Source organism: Pocillopora verrucosa, chromosome 10 (genome assembly GCF_036669915.1).
Source record: "Pocillopora verrucosa isolate sample1 chromosome 10, ASM3666991v2, whole genome shotgun sequence".
Lineage (NCBI taxonomy): Eukaryota > Metazoa > Cnidaria > Anthozoa > Scleractinia > Pocilloporidae > Pocillopora > Pocillopora verrucosa.
In genome coordinates, this window is record NC_089321.1 from 9,768,245 (window position 1) to 9,788,270 (window position 20,026).

General features: G+C 38.6%; 2 protein-coding genes across 4 annotated transcripts; both read right to left on the minus strand.

The window, feature by feature from the left end:
• Positions 1–933: 933 nt before the first annotated feature.
• On the minus strand, positions 934–11,924 carry LOC131799160 (synaptotagmin-1). Of its 3 annotated transcripts, none has more exons than XM_059116842.2 (5): positions 11,711–11,924; positions 8,571–8,688; positions 3,882–4,239; positions 3,202–3,266; positions 934–2,231 (listed from the first exon to the last, which is right to left on the minus strand). In XM_059116842.2, the coding sequence occupies exons 3-5, from the start codon at positions 4,230–4,232 to the stop codon at positions 1,874–1,876; spliced, it is 774 nt and encodes a 257-aa protein (XP_058972825.2). In that variant the 5' UTR covers positions 4,233–4,239; positions 8,571–8,688; positions 11,711–11,924; the 3' UTR covers positions 934–1,873. The 3 variants fall into 3 exon arrangements, with proteins under 3 accessions (XP_058972825.2, XP_058972824.2, XP_058972826.2); XM_059116841.2 differs by lacking the exon at positions 11,711–11,924 and adding an exon at positions 8,964–9,158; XM_059116843.2 differs by lacking the exon at positions 8,571–8,688.
• A 905-nt stretch (positions 11,925–12,829) lies between these two features.
• On the minus strand, positions 12,830–19,018 carry LOC131799167 (synaptotagmin-10-like). The gene is made up of 6 exons (XM_059116860.2): positions 18,724–19,018; positions 16,375–16,626; positions 15,458–15,552; positions 14,707–15,058; positions 14,213–14,333; positions 12,830–13,416 (listed from the first exon to the last, which is right to left on the minus strand). The coding sequence occupies exons 2-6, from the start codon at positions 16,603–16,605 to the stop codon at positions 13,112–13,114; spliced, it is 1,104 nt and encodes a 367-aa protein (XP_058972843.2). The 5' UTR covers positions 16,606–16,626; positions 18,724–19,018; the 3' UTR covers positions 12,830–13,111.
• Positions 19,019–20,026: the final 1,008 nt, after the last annotated feature.

Consider the following 20,026-nt stretch of genomic DNA (forward strand, 5'->3'; position numbering starts at 1 on the left):
ACAAAAAAATGTCCAGAACTAAATTCGTAAATTACTTCTTATTCTTATCTCGTATTCATTGTGTTGAACACTCGCCAATTTAAACAAGGGCATCGAAAACAAAACCCCCACAAAAGAATTTAACAGATTGCTAGAATATATAAAATATTTGCGACTAACCTGAAATTTGTGGCAAAATATTTTGCGATAATATTAGAGAAATTCCAATGTAGAGAAGACGAAATTTCACGGATAACGTTTTGACGGGCGACGCGACCTTCCAAACAAGCGGAGATTGAAAACTTTTGCACGTGAATATGCTCTAGCAAAATGCGCAAATCTAATTGGTCTAGTTTGGTGAGTTTAGAATGACAATAGTCTTTTTTCCCCTGTGTCACAGAGCAAGTTTCTTGCATCCTGTTTTTCTTTTATTTGTGGTATTACCGGTACTTAAGTTCCTCGACAATCATGTGGAGTCGCTCTATGATCAATCAGCGTATTTTTTCGAAAGAGATTTTCTTGTATTTCTGTCAGTCCTTGTAACTCAATAGTAGCGTATATCTTCTCTTAGATGGAAATACGGATCAGTGTCAGTGTCTCAGTAACTGCGCACCTACCCCTCCCCTAACCTTAAAAACATTGTCCTGATAAAAAGTTAAGGCCACCTATTATAACAAAGTTTAGCCGTTGTTTAACAAAATCGCGTTCTAAACTATCTTGAATTTAGCTGAATCTTTTATCTGGACATTAATTTTTGTGAAAAGTGTCTAGAGGACCGAAATTTATTCAATGAAAACAAGCCTCTTATCGAGAATACCTACGGCCCACCACTTGCATAAAACCGTGGTTTGGGTTAGACCTCGCAAAAATAACCGGCCCTCAGTTGTTCAGATACTGATATTGATCCTGTAAAACTATTGCATAGTGGGAAATCAGCCAAGCCACAAGAAATAGTGTTTTAAAATTCTTTATTTAAAAGTTAAACTTAAACAATTATACACAACTTTCATGCCTTTTACAAGTAAAATACTTTGATAATTTATCAATGGATAAACTAAATGATGATTTTTGAGCAAATATCTACAACATATAAAGTATCAGCGAGTAAAATTTGACAATAATTTTCCTACAACTCACGGACACAATCCGCTAAACACTTTACATTATTTTATTTATGTTTGTTATGCCAATATATCAGTCATTTTCGATTGACTTTTTCCCGTGTTCTTCTTGGTTGCACGATTTTAAGCCATCAGTCATGTGTTCCCCTTTCTCGTTTTGATTGATAATAAAATGAGTAAAGTGAACACAGTAGACAAAACAGTGGTCAAACGTCGAGCGTGTGTAAGAAGATCAATCTCGGCTCGCCGCGCGCCAATTTCCGGCCCAAAATTTCCAAGGAAAACAAAAGAAACTACTTCCCTCACGAAAAAAATGGGTGGAAAATGGAAAAGTTCAAAGAAATCTGTAAAAAGAAAAAAAAGTTAAGAAAAGGAAAACTTCGTCCTTGGTCCTCGGTCCTAAAAGCCTGAATGCATGCTACCTAGCCACGACTCCAGCGACTACAACGTTCGCACATGCGCAGACGTTTGACCGCTGTGTAAAAAGTGTGCGGTTTAGACAAAATAATGGTAACAAAAATTTGGGCCTGTCTTGTTGTCAAATTTGAACATCTAATAGACCTAAACTATAACAATAAGATTATCCACTTTTGATCCCCATTCAAATTCGCCCTCATCAATTATAATATGATAGAAATCTGGAGCTCAAAATCTCATTGTTAAATAGCAGGTCTGTGAAGAAGGCCCGTCATATACTTTTTTACATTGTAATCAATGACAGAAAAACCATGTATAAAATCAGTTCGAATAAAATACGTTTAAAATAGGCCGATTCATTCTTTCCGGGGTCTAGATATGTAAACACACAGAGATACCTCTCTCAAAATGTTAAAACCATGTGTTCCAAGTTCTGCGAGAAGAACGCTGACTTCTCCAACTGACTTGTATCTAGATATGCAGTCGTAGTCAAGAATCTCAAATAGAAGCCTTTGTTGTTGAAGCTCTTGATATTCGATATCAAACTCGTATGTCTCATCGAAGACTGGGTTCGAGGTCTCTCTACGCACTTTAGAGATGTAAACTCGCTTGCGGCTTGGGACGAGTTGTGTTTTGACGAACACATCCGGGGGATCGTCATCATCTTTTAGCGGTAAATCCCGGGCACTAGCAAGTTTGACGAGCAGAACAGATCTGCGAGAATACAAGTCGAAACTTTCTTGTACAGATTTATAAAAGTTAAATATGTAAGAAAATTATTCTTCGTAGAATCAGCAGGTATGGCTACGAGGATTCTTGGGGGAAAAGTAGGGCTGTGTCCCTCTTTGTCGAGGAAAACTGATACTTTGTGACGGCAAAGTAATTCAGAATACCCTTAAATGCCATCGAAACTCAAGAGTAATACCCCGTTATGGAAAATACAGCTCACACACGTCCAACAAAGTGTACTTATCAGCTGTGTGGGAGAGCCGTGCGGGAAAATTTTTGTCTCGAGGTCATGGTGCACGAACGAACCGAAGGCCAACCGAAAGCAGCCACGAACCGAAGGCAGCTAGCCCCATTCGTCAAGACCTAGCCTGCAGAGCAGGCGTAATTTTGGCGAGCGAGTGCTCAGTAATTTCATAACGAATATTATGGCTGTCGTCTTTGATTTTAATAACAGCGGAAGGCTGGGGAGAGAAATAAATTTGTACCAAGGGGGCGGTTGACGGTCAAAAATAAGAAGAGGGGTGGGAATGTAGTGGGGTCTTTTCGCCCTTCCCTTGCCCCCTACCCCTACCGTCCACTCTAACTGCAAATCAAACATGGCCGGTCGGATAAACGATCGCGAGCTTATAACGCTAGCTCGCACCAATAAGACACCTGCACTGCAGGCTAGTCAAGACCGATAGCTAAGTATTTTTGTGTCTAGCACGACCGAAATCAGTCAATATGCACTTCGCCATGTGACTGTCACTTTTTTCATGTCCATCTTTTCTTTCCTCAGATCGCGTCTCGCGGGGTCGAACGGCTTTCTCCGGCCCCGCTCACGCCCTCGCTCACCTCTTAACACTGACAGGTGTGTGCCGCACACAGGACTGTATGGGTCATTATTTGATGAAAGGTAATTTTGTTAGTTGAAGAGAAACGGGGTAGGACGTAAAGATCAACAAGATCCACTTACGATTTCGACGCATACTGGTAATGATAATGGAGAGTGAAAGTCAACCGGCCTCTTCCACCTTGATCCTGAAACAAATCAAACACAGGTCATATCCTTACTCGCGCGTAGTTGTCTCTTCTCTAAAAACGCGCGCGGATCACATTCAATAACTTGATGAAGAAGACTGGAAATGGTTCAGTTGCAAACCGAGAATAAGGCAGCCTTTGTTCTAAGTTTCGAGACTTTTACACGACATGGACTGTAAAGCTACCGTGACTGTATGTTTAAAAACAAGATTCACTAGTAATAGTGGTTGAGTTTCCAGTTGATAGTATATTGTCGTAAATCTGCTGAAATTAAATCTAAATTTTTCATAGAAAATTGCGTTGCTTTTTAAATCGGGTGTAATACAAAACAGACAAAATACTCTGATTTCTTAAGAGTATTCTGGAGTTTTTAGTATCAATTGTAACGAAAGCTCTTCTATGGGCCATTGGACAGTCTTCCGAAACTTTTTCTTCTCTTTGCAGGAGTAAATTAGCTAGAAACCGTAACACTTGAAAATTCGCAAACATTTTTTGCCATGAGCCGAAGAGAAAAGAAGTGTCGCGTTCGGCAATACCATTCCAATGGTCACGCACGCAATCAAACAGTAACCACGCACGCGTGCAATCACACGAGCAACAAGTTAATTGACATGCCTTTGTTTGCTCAGGTACAGCTGGTTGAACCATGGTTGTCTGCATAACGGGTAAACTTGTCTTCTTCTTGGGAAGCCATAAACTCTTAATATCCTTTCTCTTCTCTTTCATTTTGAGTTTTTCATCTTTTTCCTTCGATCCAGCTCTTTCTCTGATGGGCGAGTAAAGTCTCTTTTTCGACACTCCGGGGCTGTCGGATGTCAGAATGATGCTGGGGGGACACAGACCTACAGTCTCTGCATCAGTTCCAAGCTCTGCCCTCTTCTTGTAGATTCTGAAGACCAGATAGACGAGGGCTACAAAGACACAGACGCCAGCTACGATGGAGATAGTAACAACATATCCGTGCATCTTTCAGCTAGAATGATGATACAAAATGAGAAATGTTTAAGTTAGGGTAAGAAATACAACAAGACAATTAAATCTCACACACGTAGCCCTCTCCCTAGGTGGGTTGGGCTTTGACCTACAATCATTAACTCCCCTCCCCTCCGCTCCCCTCCCCTCCGCTCCCCTCCCCTCCCCTCCGCTCCCCTCCCCTCCCTCACCCATCGGACCCCAGTAATAAGCTTCAATACCAAGTGATAACTTGGTGGCCAAGGCCCAGTGGTTCAACGGCCGGATAGCGCTATCTATCGGATCCATCGCTACCCGGCGGATACGTGTTAATAAAATGTACTGCGCTATCCACCGGATAGATATTTATCCAGGGTATAGCGTTATCTATCCTTCGCACAACCGATGCCAGGTGGTTAGCTCGCCGAATTCCGGATCGAGAGATGTGGGATCGAGCCCACGTCAGCTCATTGTGTTGGCTGCTCAGACAAGACTCTCACAGTGCCTCGCCCAACCCAGGAGTTTGCGATGAACCAGCATATCATCCAGGAAAAGTAACAATACTCTATGTGCCACAGAGACCAGAACTCCAGTTGTGTAAGCAACCGGAATTATGTCCAAAAGGCTTTCGGTGAAACTTTTTTTTTCCCAAACAAGTCTGTATATTCCTCAAATAAGTGCGCCTGTTCTGCAGGCTACATTAAACGTAACTCAGTCCGTGAGGCGCTTTGCTTTAGAAAAATGATTGTAAAGAATCTCTCTTTCATAAGGTCTTATTTAAATAGTAAGAACAGATCTGATGCGTTTTTTCAAATATTTGAAAAACTCAGTGGTAACAAAACGATCTTAAACCAGACAAATAAAGACTTGGCTGTCTTGGCCTGCATGTTTTACATGTTCAGTTTGTCGCAAACGAGGTATTGTCACGTGTGCGTGACGTAAAAATGATTGTTGAATTAGGGAAAAGAAAAAGATTATTCAAGTTCAAGGGGATTTAGGTGTTACTGAACAAACAAACAACGTGGCGTGAAATATTGGACATATTGTGATAGATTTTAAGAAAGACAGGTCTGAAGTACTTGAACTCAATATATCAATTTGTTGATAAAATGGATCTTGGCTAGTACGTGTTCTTTCATTCAAATTTTGCGATATCCAAGTGGCCTGATAAGACAAAGGGAAAAGGTTAAATCGAGAGAAATTCTTCGATTTAAAGGAAATCAGTCGCCAACAAGTTTCAACTAACCTCTCTCGTGGCCTTGGAGAGTGTTTTACTGGATCGAAAAATTAAAACCGTGGCAATTTCAAGCTGTCTTCTCGAGAAACAGACATGAAGTCTGGTTATTTCTATCTAAGCTCATATAATTGAAAATTTATTTACAGCTGAAACAATATACTAATGTCAAAAATGATTACCATTTATTTATAGTTATAATTTTTTCCAGTGAATAATTTAACATTTTGAGCCTCCAGTCGAAAGACCGGAGAGTTTTATTCTTTATTTTTCGATTCTTCAAAGTAAAAATTTCCGTAGTCTTCTAGCAAGGATAGGAAGGTTTGAGTCCACGAGTAACAATTGATCGTGTAGTCTGATCGTCTGAGTGAAAGAACTACAGCGGTCATACGTCTGCGCATGTGCAAACGTGTTAGTGGCTTGGTGTCTGGCTAGGTGGCGCGCTCTCAGGCCGCCAGAGTCAAATTGTTTTGTGAAAGTTGTAAACAACCACACGAGCGATTAGGTCGCGATGTTTGAAAAGCTCAAAACGAAGCGTTAAATCAGCCAGAAATCCTTAATTAAATAAGCTTTCTGTACAAAAAAGACTCGAGTTTCCCTTTTCCCTACTTTTGCTACCTTTTACAGATTTCCAAAATTTTGTTTTTGTTTTTGTTTTTTGCACATTTTGCATGACAGCGGTTGCTTCTTAAGTTTCCGCGGAGATTTTGCGCGGGAAATCGGCGCACGCCCGGCAAACCCCCTTACACGTGCCCAACGTTTGACCGCTATGCTACTATTGTCCTAAGAAGGACTCAACTCTTAAAAACGACTTGCGCGAAGTTGTCAAAACATCCGTTAAAGATCATTACCGACAGAAGTTCTTCTCAGGACTTCTTTCACACGGACGATCAAATTCCCCGATCAAATGACTGATATTCTGTTTGAAGATCCTACTCGAATTGGCTGCGGATGAGAAAGTATTTGTTCATGAAAACAGTTTCCGATGCAACGCAAATAAAATTAGTTTGGGCGTGTTGCATGTTGACTTTGAAGAAAAAAACTGCAGCCATAAAAATAATGAAATAAAAAGAATTGTACGAGCCCAGTTTAGAGGAAATAGCGTGTGATTGCATTTAAATCAAAATTTTTCTTATATCATGGAGTGGAAGTCAATTATTACAACGCCCATAGTTTGCGGTCGACGAAACGTCACGATCCTAATTGGAGGTCATTACATCTTGAAACAAACACTGACTTCTTGAAATTTTGGGCACCTCTCACGAAATGGTTTGGCTCTGTATTGTTAAGTGTCAAGTCACTTAAATACTCGCACCCGATACCAACAGCAGCAATATAGTTTAACTTTTTACAAATTTTATCTAAAACGTTTAATATTTTCATGGTGAAAAAAACTCTGAAGAAATGTTACAATCGAATTGCAAATGAAAACGACAGAGAAGAGAGTGGGGCAAATTCTTAGCATTCTTTATTTTTTGAAAAAAATTAGATTTAATGCTGAGAAAGCCAAGCCCAATTCTTTAGCTATATCCTTTTTTTTTAAAGAAATTTAAATTTTGGAGGAAAATTATCCAGTATTTCGTGGTTTGATTTTGAATTATGGTCCTGCGGTGTTATTCATGATCTACCGAAAACCGTGATTTGACTAAAAATTTGTACGTACAAACTTAAAATATGGAGACTATTTATTACTTGAGGGTATTTGGTACGAGATGGGGCGAGATAAGTACAATTCCTGAAAGGTGTCCAAAGAAATACCACATACTTTACACAAAAACTGTTATCTCTTTTAAGGCCAGATAGAATCTCTTTACGGTTTTAAAAGCTATTGTTTGGAGCGGAACACCTTACCACTGTACAAGACGGTGAACCATTCAAAAGTTACGCAATTCTCGTGGGATTTAATAGACAGCAGAAAGATAAATAAAGGTTGTTGTCATTTTAGGAATTATTTGAGTACCGCTTCGAATTTCAAGAACTCGGTAACAATCTATAATATTTTTCTTTTAGCTCGATATGCTGAAAATATTACTCTAATCATTCTTGAAAAAAATTGTTTGATTCATGCACCACCAACTCTGGTAAACCTTGGGAGAGTTAACATTAAAATAAAATTTAATTACTTCCAACAATTACACTGTGTAACACTGAAATGACGACGAGCTTACTATTTTAGAATTTTTCTATCAGAGGGGCGAACGGTGGCCAAAATTAACCGAATATTATTCATGTCCGTCAGTTTTCTCCTTCTGCTCAGATACAGGTGTTAGAACTCATCGGCAATAAAGCTCTTCGGTCAACAAGAACTGAAAAAAAACCCTTGCTTGACAATTCGTAACTTAGCAATTCGTAACCTAATCCCTAGAAAGCAATTATTTTTTTAAATCCTCGTAAGTTCGAAAGTCTGCAGGCGCCTGAATTCTCCAGTATATTGTACGTAGAGGAAATACAGAGAAATTAACATCCAATCGACGAATATAAGAAAAAAAACACTGAGACGCATATTAATTAGGTATTTATCTGGTTTCGTTCACGTTTTTTTTTTTTTTTTTCTGGCGTGATTGTGGTTCTATTAGCAATCACGTAGCATAACATCTATCTTTTTAAATTCTGTGCGATGAATAAAATCTTTTAAGTTCTTCATTAAACAGATCAGTATATCGGTTTAAGTGAGTTCTACCGATCCAATATCCATCCTTAAATTCTACCGATGACTTTTTTTAGCCAAATTAGAACGTTAGATGCACACGCGAGCACGACGTTAGAGAAAAAGGATAGGAATTCAAATTATTAAGATGTTTATTAAATTGTGATGTGTAGAAGGTTAGTAATACCATTCGCATTTGCTTTGCATTTTCGCGCCAGTTAATTTCGGTTAGTTTCCAAGGACAAGATTGCGAAATGTTACTAATTTTTTAATAGCTATAGAAACACAAATCGCTGCATCTCTTATAAAATTCAGTCGAAAGTGTGAAAATAAATAAATGCATTGGCAAGAAAGGTTGTAAATTTGCTTAGAATTTCTGGGTTAATTACAAGTGAAGCAGAAATGTTAACCAAACAACATTTAAAAAAATACTAAAAGCATGACAAAAGCTGGACGCTGCTAATGAACTCACCGGATGTAAACACTAGCTATGTGTTTGAAGATTTCAACTTTCGACTTCGATCTTCAAAATTCGGTTTCTGACTTTGTATAACGTGTGAAGGAAATACTTCCTACGTTTGACTCCACATCTGTCAGGGATAGTAACAATGTATTTGGTCAGAAAGATTGTTATCCTTTGAAACTAAAAAACTATTTATGTAAATGTCCTTTGGAAGAGTCAAATAAGTCTTCGACGAGGCACAATTTCTTGTAAAGAACAAAACTGGAGTCAGATGATTACACAACTGAAGAAGAATGCATATTAACTCGTTTTTGATCACATAGTGCAAGTTAAAAGCTTGTTCAACATGCCTATTCCATTCAACCAATTCGCTGCAAGAAACAACCTGATAATTTCACCTACCTGGGAATCTTTAAAAGATAATCCATCGTGCTAACATGTCGAAAAAAACTTTCCTACGCGTACTTCAAAGCATTTGAAACACTACATGTCAAATCTAAGACGATTTCCCGCAGTGATATCAGCTGAAAGTTTTTAACGTGTCGTTATTTTGTGGTTTATACTGATCTGCCAACGGTTCAAAAACATGTTGACATCCAGCTCATTTGAATTGCAAAATCACGTAACGTTTTTCGGTCAACCTTCGCGATTTAGAACAAAGCGCTAACGCTGAACACCAATAAGATTGCGCTAAGAGACAGGCATTTTCTCGTCTGAAGCTCTAGAATGCGGAAAGTTGCAAACCCCTTGGAAAATTCGTTTGAGTTCAAAAGCAGACCGCTGGGAGCTGAAAAAAAAATTCGAGTGGAATAAATCATATTTAAGGGGTTAATTAATTCAGAGGGTAAACACGATGCTACTGTTTGTACAAAAATATTTTTCGTGGAAACGCAATATCCTGTGAGTGACTTCAGCTTATTTTTGTCCGCACCACGTAATATTTTACCGTCTCAGAGTTGAAAAACCACCTGTTAGATTCTATTTATAAATGATTTATCATCATGAAATCATTAGATTGCAGATGAAGTAGATTGCAAAGTGATATTGCAAAAGGTAAACATTTAAGAATTAAATAAAGCAGTTCAAAGTCATTTTCCAGTGAGATTAATTCAAATACTGGCCTGGAGCGATATTTGTAAACCGAAAAAAAAACCGATTACTTTTTAAAAAATGCGGCTCGAACACAAGTTACCAAGCGACCGGCAGAAACCAGGAAAGCAAGTAGCTGAGTGATGTTATGATATATTTTGAATATTTTGCTATACAGTAGTACTTGGGTATATTTGAGTAAAAAAGCTAATTTTCAAAAAGTCTCAGCAAAAGACAATGAAATATCAGCTTAAAGCTCGAGGTCAAGGAAACAAGTAAATCCTGATTTCTGTTCTGTAAATTGAGTCACGCCATCCAATTTTAATAGCTTCCGAATATGAAAAGTAGTATATAACATAGACACGCGGCAATATGTACGAAAAATATTTTGTCACAGAGAGTCTCCGTTGTTAAGAAGAATGTCTTGTCCTAAAAGTTATCGAGATATCACAATGATGTTATTCTTGAAGATAACGACCCCGTGACTTTGTATCAAATGGGTTTCAAATATGGTGCTCTAAAGGGCTTTTCTCTTTTGCCTAATCTACGATAACTTTGGTAAAGTAGGAGATTTATCACGAAGAACCGAATTCGATCGCAACTTTTACTCATGTAGTCTCTTAGGCGATTTGCAATCTGTGAACGTTTTAACCAAACCATCGGTAGACATTGTTAATGCAAGACTATTCAATTGAAAATTAACAATAAAATCAATTCTTGAAAATAACACAAAGCAAAACAAAACAACAAAAACAACAAAACAAAAAGGAAACATGCCGCTTTGAGCATTTTGCATTTGAAATTAAAAAACTCCACGATTTTGGGACAAGTAAAGAAGAGTTTATTGTTATTGATTTCAGTTCTACGAGTGAGGTAAAGGTAATCTAAATTTTGCAAAGTTAAACCAGATCAAAAGGGCACTATCATAAAGATCTTAATTTAGCGATCTTGTGAATGCATCGTGTCAGTAGGGAATACATTTCCTGAAATATTTTACCTTACTACTCCACAGAATCACATGTCAAACTTTCGTAGCCATGTTCAACCAATATTCTTTCTGACAAAGCACGATGGAAAAATTTTCTGAATCGTTTCAGACATTATGATAAGAAGTTTTATACCAGAGAATACAGAATTGTTAAAACAGTCCCTCAAAGCGTTTAATACAACCAATTTTCACCTTGTTAGTCAGAGTTTTACAGCGAGGAATTATATTTCTTGTGGAGTATTACTGCAAGACCTTAGATTGAGGAAATAGTTTGCCCAAAAAATATTTAGCCCTCGCATATAGACAAAAGTAAAAAAAAAGTTAGCTTGGCGAAGCGAAAAATGCATAAATATTGATTGAAGAATGAAGGGAACGAAGCACACAGCGTAAAACTGAGCCGTGCTTTAAGAACACGTCACAAAAACACCTCTGACCTTGAATAGGCTATTGCGGAGACAAAAGGTCACAGATGTACAATTCTCGTAAGAACTGATTCCCTAGTTAGATATAAAATGTTTTATCTCCTGCAATCGGGACTGTATGAAAAAACAGCAGATCTGTTGCCTCTCTTTTATATCTCTTTTATCAAAGCATTTCTTGTACATCTGCTATTATTTGAGAGATTTTCCACTGCATCACGGCGTTTTGTAAAATTAGTTTGTCATTAAGAAAGACAGAGATCAACAAACAGAAGATTCTTCACAAATGAAAAACATATTTAAGAAGAAAATGAGGTTCCAACTTAACATTTCTGAATTTCAAGAAAAATTTGTCCTGTGATTTCAGGTTAAATGGAAATAGAAACGAAACTCGTCGAAAGAGAAAGACGATGAAGATTCTAGTAAAGCCTCTGTCAAAACATGGAAAGAAAGAAATCTCAGAAATCTACTTGGTGTCCTGCCCTTTAGCTGATCAGGCCTCTAATGGGACAGTTTGATCGCGAAAATTCAGCGCTAAACGATGCAATAGAACTGTTGAGTTACTAAACACTTCAATAGGCGGTACCAAAGCTTAACTTTCCTCCCTTAAATTAGCTACAGAACGTGATGGAGGTTGAAAAACAAATTCATACCTTCGAATGAGACGAGGCGTTTCGCTATGTCTTCGGCAGCTCCATCGCTGGCCAGTTTCAGCGGTTCGTAAATGCTTCAAACCATAGAAAGCTTGGAAAGTCCTCGATAGATTGAAATCTCCCGTGTGGTTTAAGAAATGACAAGAAGAACAGCGCAGACGATACGCAACAATGTCACTGCCCCGGATTTAAAAGGTTCTGTAATTCAGTTGAAATACGAGAGTGCAGCTATGTCTTCGATTACACTACGGTCACCAACAGAGAAAGTTGTCACATCGAGCATGAAAAACAAAACTGTCACGTCAACAACTGAATTGTTTTCTTTCCGTATCTTCGACCCCGATGTTTCAACGATCCCTAAATAAGCTATGAGGAAATTTATCCGAAGGACTAACCGAATTCTTGTCTACATAAAGACTGCCAATATTTGCTCTACTTCTTCACTGTTCTCGTCATCCAGGCTTTCATGTTTCTTGCATGGATCAATACTTCCTAGGACTCCTCATAAAAATAATTTTAAGCTCCTTGAAAAAGACAAATTTTTCTGTGACTAGTATCAAATTTCGCTTCAAAAGCGCACGCAAAAGTTGGAAAAATACTCTAGTTTACTGAGAAAACAACAGAGAGGAAGGTGGAAAATTTCACGTCAGGGAACCGACGCGAAAGCTTCATAATGTTATTGAACAATTTATACGGAGCATATCTTGCACCGCTGCAGTTGCCATCTAAAAGACTGTAAGCCGCCAAGCAGGGTTCGGTGTCAAAAAAAAAAAAACTATTAGCTTTCTTTAGACATTTAAACCTTTCAATGGGACAAAATAATATACCACCTGAAGGGAGAAGAATTTAAACCGTTAGGAAACCGTTAGACAAAGAATTTATGAGCAGCTATGGAAAAAAGGCCACTGAAGTTCACCTTCTCTGCAGTTTTCGTACAACGAGAATTAACACAGAGAACAGGGATAAAAATTGCTAGTCAGTGATGCTAAAAAGAGGCAGTCTATTTCATAGATAATTTGGTCAAAGCGAAACGTCAGCTCTACAAACTCTTAACGGTGGTCAAATTACATTATCAACTCAGGTGATAAAACCAAATTATCTTGTTTACTTCCACACCGACGCAGCACCACATTTTCTTTAGAAACTTACCCCTTTAATCCATTTCATAACTTTGCATGACTTAATTGTATATATAAAACTTCAAATATAATGTTTACGAAAAAAAATAAAAGTTATAAAAAAATCTCACTTGATATGAGAAAAAATTGAAAATGCAGGCTGACTTAAAATTCTAAATTTCGAAATTATAACTGAACTACAACGTTAAGCACCATAACTATTTGAAAGCTTTCATTTTCATGGCTGATGTAAAATGGAAATCCATCTGAATTATCGCGCTTGTCAATCAAGAAGCTTATGCCAGCGTGCTATTGGTTTGTTGTTAATCCTCATCTCATTCCAGTGGTCAAATTCGCCCCCGGTGGATGATGGGCCGAGAAAAATCTTTCCGAGTAAATCGTCCTCAGTCCTCTTTAGAGTCTGGCTTTTCACGGACAACATAAAGCTTGTTTGATGAAGGATACCAGCAGGGATGTGAAATGTAAGGGTTTCGTTAAACACAGGACTTCTGTTTTCTTCCTTAACGACCGTTTTTTTCTGCTTTAGGATTCTTCCTTCGTGAATGAGGGAGACCTCGACGTATGAAGCTAAAAAAAAAAAAGAAAGGTTTAAGCCAATTAATGTAATTTAAACCAGATACTGAGAAACCTCTTTGGTTGTAATTTTATTTCTCATTAGAACTAGAGTTTAACTCTTTTCAGGATTTGGTTGTAATAACTTCAAGCAAAACGCAAATGTCTATAACAATCAAGATAAAAAAAAATGAAACCAGTATGTGGATTAGCGAGAGCTTGGAATTTTAAGTTTTGTTTCTAAAAGAGAAGAACTAGATGTTAAGTAACGGGCTGCTTTTGAACCAATATATTGCTACCTGAAAATGATACTTAAAGAACAACATCCAAAAATTGGAATATGTATGCGTAAGGTTTCAATCTGGTCTTGTGCACCCCATCACTCTCACAGCGACAAGGCCACCACCCTCCATTCTGATATCGATTGGCTCACACCTCATAATTTGTCCTGTAAACAGTTTTATTAAGTGAACATTCGTTACTCCCTCACTTCGAAAACAACACATCCAAAGGTTTTTCGGATGTGTTGGCTTTTGGATGTGTTTTTCGGATGTGTTCATGGCCGGCGATAAAGAGGACGAGGGGAGTGAGGTGGGGAGACTGCTACTTCTACCCGTAGGCAGTAGCAGAGAATACAGATCATTCCTGAACTGGACCTCAACGAACGGGACGTGCTAGAAAACGTTGAACCCCTGCAGTAATTCACTAACCATACGACCGACATCAAGTATCATCGAAACAAAATCACGAGATTATTAATATATAATTGCGGTTTAAAAACTTGGACAGAAATCTCATCAGAGTCACTTACCTGGATCTCCTTTGTCTTCATTTACAGGGAGGTTTCTCGCCCTTATTACAACTATCGTCAATCTTTCAGTAAGCCTTAGATACCCCAGGGATATCATCAGTTCCCCAAGAACACCCGATGCCTGCAATTCAGAGGAATATAGTTATAATAAGATGAAGAATAGATTATGATGCAAACGAGCCCTTGCGAGCGATGGGAATAACATCACAACGTTGTCCCATAAATGTTCACCAAAAGTGAGTGGGACCATGCTCACTAAAAAACGTTAGTAGACAAAGGCACGCCACAACTCTACTCCAAAGTAAGGGTTTGGAAAAACACAGCGGTCAAATGTCAAGCGTATGTAAGGAGATCAATCTGGTCGGCCTCGCGCCAATTTCCCGCGCAAATGGTGGTTGCGGGTGTTCTGGAAACGGCTGCTTACCCCACGCTCACTTCTCTCGTTTCTACCAACCGAGAGCCTGGGCACAAGTGACAAAATCAGCAAATTTTACCTTTGGAACTGCATGAATGTCACGCAATAACGTTATCTCCCTTGAGAGGCTGAGCCCGCGGGCCTCGAGGTCAGCCAGATGTACTGTCTGTTCGCCAATAGGCTCATGCTGGGAAAATCGATCGAAACAACATAACGTCATCTTCAAACTTTGAGCGTGAAGTTTCTCGAACGTGACTCGAAATTCAAACGTCTCTTTGAGGAAGTCGAGACTCTTGTCCCTTTTGACCGCTTTGGTCTGGAACGAGCGATGGTTCAGCGGCAGGATCTTCAGCGTAACGTAATAATTGGCGTCAAGAGTGGAAGGAAGCTCTTGCAGGTCGACTGTGTGGACGGTGGCCATGAGAGTGGACCTGGGCGTGAATAGGACCGGAAGTAAAGCAAATGTTATGTGTCTTACGTGCGCTGGCTTTTATTTCATACCCAAGTCTTCTCCGTCTTCAAAACGGAGAGGAGATCTGGGTAAAAGATGCTCATTAGCACTTATTTTTTGTAGCTGATATCTCCCTCCTGACCAAGAACCTAGAACAAGGCTATCCTGAAAACTGTAAGCTCTTGTTTAGACGTGAGCTGTGATGTCATGCCAGCAAGGAAAACTGAACCGAGAGGTGATCCTCAGATCAGCGTTCCCTGGGTCTGAGTTTCAATATTCTTATCATTGAACTGTGAATCACCCACCTAAGAAGAAATTACATCCTACATACAATAAAAGTCTACTTAAAAGTACTTGAAACTCTGCGTCACTCTGTTACCTCATAGAATCATACTGAAGCGACAGTTTGATCTTTCCAGCAATTTTCTCCGGCGGAATTTTCATTGATCCTGAATCGACCAGCTTCTCTTCGCTCTGAAAATAATCTTTACACTTATGGACCTACATTATTTAATAATAATGATAATGATAATGTTATGACAATACTAATTAAAAGAGCACTCAACTTGTTAAGGCAGCTTTCAAAGGAGCTCTCAAAAAGTTTAACACAAACAGTGATATCACTTTTGACAGTATACGACTCATTCTTAATTTGGGGCAATAGAAAGTCCGCTGTACATGGGGAGCGGGTGGTGTGATGGGTAGGGAGTCTTTTGTCGCCTTCTACTCGAGATGATTCAAGCAATCTGACGCCCGTGCGACGTCGAACAATGATTTCAGCAGTCATCGCTTCGCAATTCCAGTCTAAATACGGGGTGAAATTTTGAGGAGTTTGTCGCCCATGCGAGTCTGAGAACCAAAGAGAGCTCATCACGCAATCAGCTCACAGTATACTTTTAGGAAGAAGGCACTGGGTGACGGAACCAGGCAAAACTCAGTGAGCTTTTCGTACCTTGATACTTTTTATATGACAGAAAAACCTCCTCTATCTCGCGTGTGTTCTCAAGAGCTCACAACAAGTCGCTGACCACTGACGGTAGGCCATCATTTAACAAAAAGATTCCATTTTAACGTGGGTCTGATCGGTATTATATCACAGATGACGTCAAAATGTTAGAGTAAAGACCCATGGCAACATGAAATTATTTTGTTTTAAGTTATAAAAATGCAAAATCTTGGTAATGATGACGTCAGCTATGTGTCGGTCCTCCGAAAGATCTTAAGTAAGGACCAATCAAAACGCGTGTGCAATTTAGCTTATCATATAATGAATAATACGATATGAAGAAATGTTACCCTTCTGAGTTCATCGTATGTTCTGGGCTGTATTGGAATGCACTTAGTATCTGCCACGCCGAAAGGGTGCCATGCTGCCGTATGATACAGGAAAGAGTTCCTTCGGTCATCATCAGGGATCCTCCCCGAAGCCTTTCTCAGTGCGAACCTTATCGTTAAGGCAATGTAAAGGCAAATTAACAACGACAGAACAACGCTGACCACTATCACCACAGCTAAATCCAAGGCCATGTGAACTTGCCTTGAATCACTCTGAAAGAAACAAAGAGATTAAACTCTGATAGTCAAAACCACTGACCATGCCTTGATGGTATCTTCCCTAGATCGGAAGCTCTTTCAAGTTAGAGAGGGGTACTGGTCTTTAATCTTAGACAAGAGAGTCAAAATTAAGAGGAAGAATCCCTGTATAAAAATTCTAGAAAGACCTTGGCAAAGATCTCTGGTGTTCTTTTACAGGAGCATAAGGGGTGCAGAGTGGAAGAGAACTGAAAACTTTTCGACAGAGGCTCGACAGGTGCACTCAGGGTTACTGAGTGAAAATACATATCAGTTTAGGCTTTATTCACATCTTTATTAAGCAAAAGGCTGCACTTTAAATCGGTTAACTTGCGTAATAACTCACGCTTGATGCTGGGAAAACACTCGAAACTGTTTGTAAATCACCAGCCGGTGGCTACTGACTCACAAACTTTGCGAGTGTTCTTCAAAAAACTTTAAGTGGGTTGTTATGCCGGTAAACCGATAAAAAGTGCGCGGTCAATTGTATTATAAAATTAACTTGCCAAATTAGGACGCTTGGAGTATTTCATTCATTTTATAAATGCCTCTGGACATATTTATATTTTCTCATAATTAAGGAGTAATTTCATTCCAACTAGGACATTATTTTAGCGCCAAAACAATCCGACCTTAACATATCTTTTGGCAAAATTTATAATAAAGTTTATTGCGCAAATCTTCTCGCTAAATTTGTTTCCAAGCAAGACCAAAAATTTGAAATTTTAGCTTAGTTGGTTGGCCTGAAAAACTGTTGTCTATTGACTTAGAAAATCAAATTTGTGTACTTTCCATGCGCAAACTTTTCAGCAGAGATAGTACTGAAAAACGAGCAAACGTTTTTAATTCAAATAATTCTCCTTAATATCTTCGTAAAGTATCACTCCAGGAGTCTTACACTGTTAAACTAGTTAGTAAAACTATTGTTTCGCTTGAAATCCTTCAGTTTTCTTTGTTAACTTTGTCTTTACTACTGTTTATCGATATTTCAGTGCAGTGACTTCACGCCCGCCAAATGACAGAAGAGAATTATTTCGACAGGGCAGTTATTTTTTTTTTGAACTGAAAAGAAGGAGAACAAAATACATGCAATGTTTGTTAGAATTAGGCTTTGTGGTAAGGTATAATTTGTAAGGATTCTGCGTTTTACAGCTGATTGATTTCGAATTATTTAACAAAGAAACCATTGTCTACTGGAAGAAACTGGCTCTAAATTTGTAGAATTTCGCCAAACTGAAACTCATCGTCGAGTGAAAGATCAAGTTCGAAATTTTACATAGATTAGTTTAATTAAAAGTAAAAATCGAATTGAAACGAATCGCTAAACGAGTTATTTCTGAGAAAAGGGAGTTCATGAAAGCTCCCGCCAATTTAAAGCTTGAATAATAACTTCCTAATTTAACATGTAAATCAATTAACTTCCTTTCACTGTGCTAAAAACCTCAAGAAATCTGTTTAAGAGTTCCAACTTCTATGAAATACCTCAGTATGTAAAATAATATGTGCAAACTAAATGAATTAGTTCCTCACAGACCTTTGCGCAGCTTGGAAAAATGCACTTTACAGCAAAAGGATTATGTAAACAAATTAAACCATACTTAGAGAAATTTGGCGGAAACTGAATTGAGGAGATGCAAAATAGTAAACAAGGCTTGAAAACCGACAGTTATATTAGAATAGCGTATTTTGTCTTCCTGGTCGGGAAATTAGCTCTAATACCAAAACTAAACAAAATATAAAAATTTCTAGTGCATACTCTTCAGTGACGCTGTATAATTATAAAGATTTCGTAACGGCAAAACTTTTGTCTCATCAAATCATGCAATGTGCTGATTTACAGTTTGCAATTTTTTAGTATTTGGGGATGCATCTTTACGTATAGATGTGACAAGGCAAGGTTTTTGAGTTTGTTTTCGGCAGGAAATTTACAGCTATAAATATTAATTTGACTCCTGACGTCTGCCAGCAACCGTTTGGGTCAACATCTATATCGTTACAGTTTAAAACTTATTTTAGTTGATGATGATACAAATTAAAATAGATACTCTCAAAACAACCATATCTAAAACTCACCTTTGAAATTTACGTCTACGATATTATGCCCAAGCTTTTAAAACACTATGCTCTGAAAATCAGCTTACTGTTTGACTGATTCACTTCCACGAGTTCTGAAGGAAGTTTCGGACTCGACTTTCGGCAAAATATCTCAAAACTTTCCAATAAAAGTAATTTTACAAGCTTCTAAGCTTAGCCATTTTCACGGCGAGCTTGAAAGCAAGCCGTTTCCAAGGCTTCTTGCGCCTACATGTTCTCGATCCATTCGTTGCACGCTCTGAATCAGTGTGTAAATGCTTGAAAATAAAGCGCCACTTTTTTACAACCGTTGAGATAATTATTCGCTGCATTATTCATATTTTTTTGAAAGTTAATCAAGCGTGACGTTTGAGTGTGTTGCACGGAATGAACAAACCGCTAAACAAAGCGAAGCAAACAGAACAGAAAACAGATGAGTTTCCCTAAACTAGAAAATTTCGTATGCGTAGGATATGATCCTTTGCAGATATTCCGCAAACAAGCGCAGTCAAATCGCAATTAGATTCTCTATTTCAATCTCCTCTTAACTCTTAGCTCCCATTTTTTTTCGGCCCTATCTAACTATTCTGAGCATTCCTCCTGGAAGGTGATCTTTTAATGATAAATATGCAAAAAGGGCATTGGGTTAGCAATAATTTTAGACATTTTTGTTTTTAATGTGCTGAACGCGCGCGTGGGAACGCCTTAATCAGAAGCGCAAATATTAAAGGTTGTATCCATTATATTTGGTTCAAGACTGTTGACTCGAAGTTATCATAAAACACTAAACTGAAAAAATATGGTCTCGTTCCACATACGATCAAAGTTTCCTAACGAATTAGTAAAAATGGGCCGGGTTGTTCAAAGGGCAGATGACGCTATCCAACGGATAAATCGCTATCCAGCGGATAAGTAAGTGGATAGCGTTTTCCATGCCTCTAACAACCGAGGCCCAGACCATACAGTCTGTTAATCTTTTCAATCGCTCTGACGAAGGGCTAACGCTCGAAACGTCAGCTTTTTTACCCTTTACGGTGGCCAATTTATGTTTTCAACCCAGTTGTTAACACTAAATTACCTGCTATACTCTCCCACCGACGCAGCACCACAGTTTCTTTAGAAACTTACCCCTTTAGTCTTTTAAGTGGCCTATTAGTACCTGTGTGTGTGCGTGCCTCACGCCACCAATCGTCTGAATTTAATTTTAGTGACCTCTGCGGTTGAATAAATAGGAGAGGCAGGGAGCCAGTGAATACAAAGTGAGGGCCTTCTCCCTCGGGTATCTCCTCCTCTCCCACTCCTG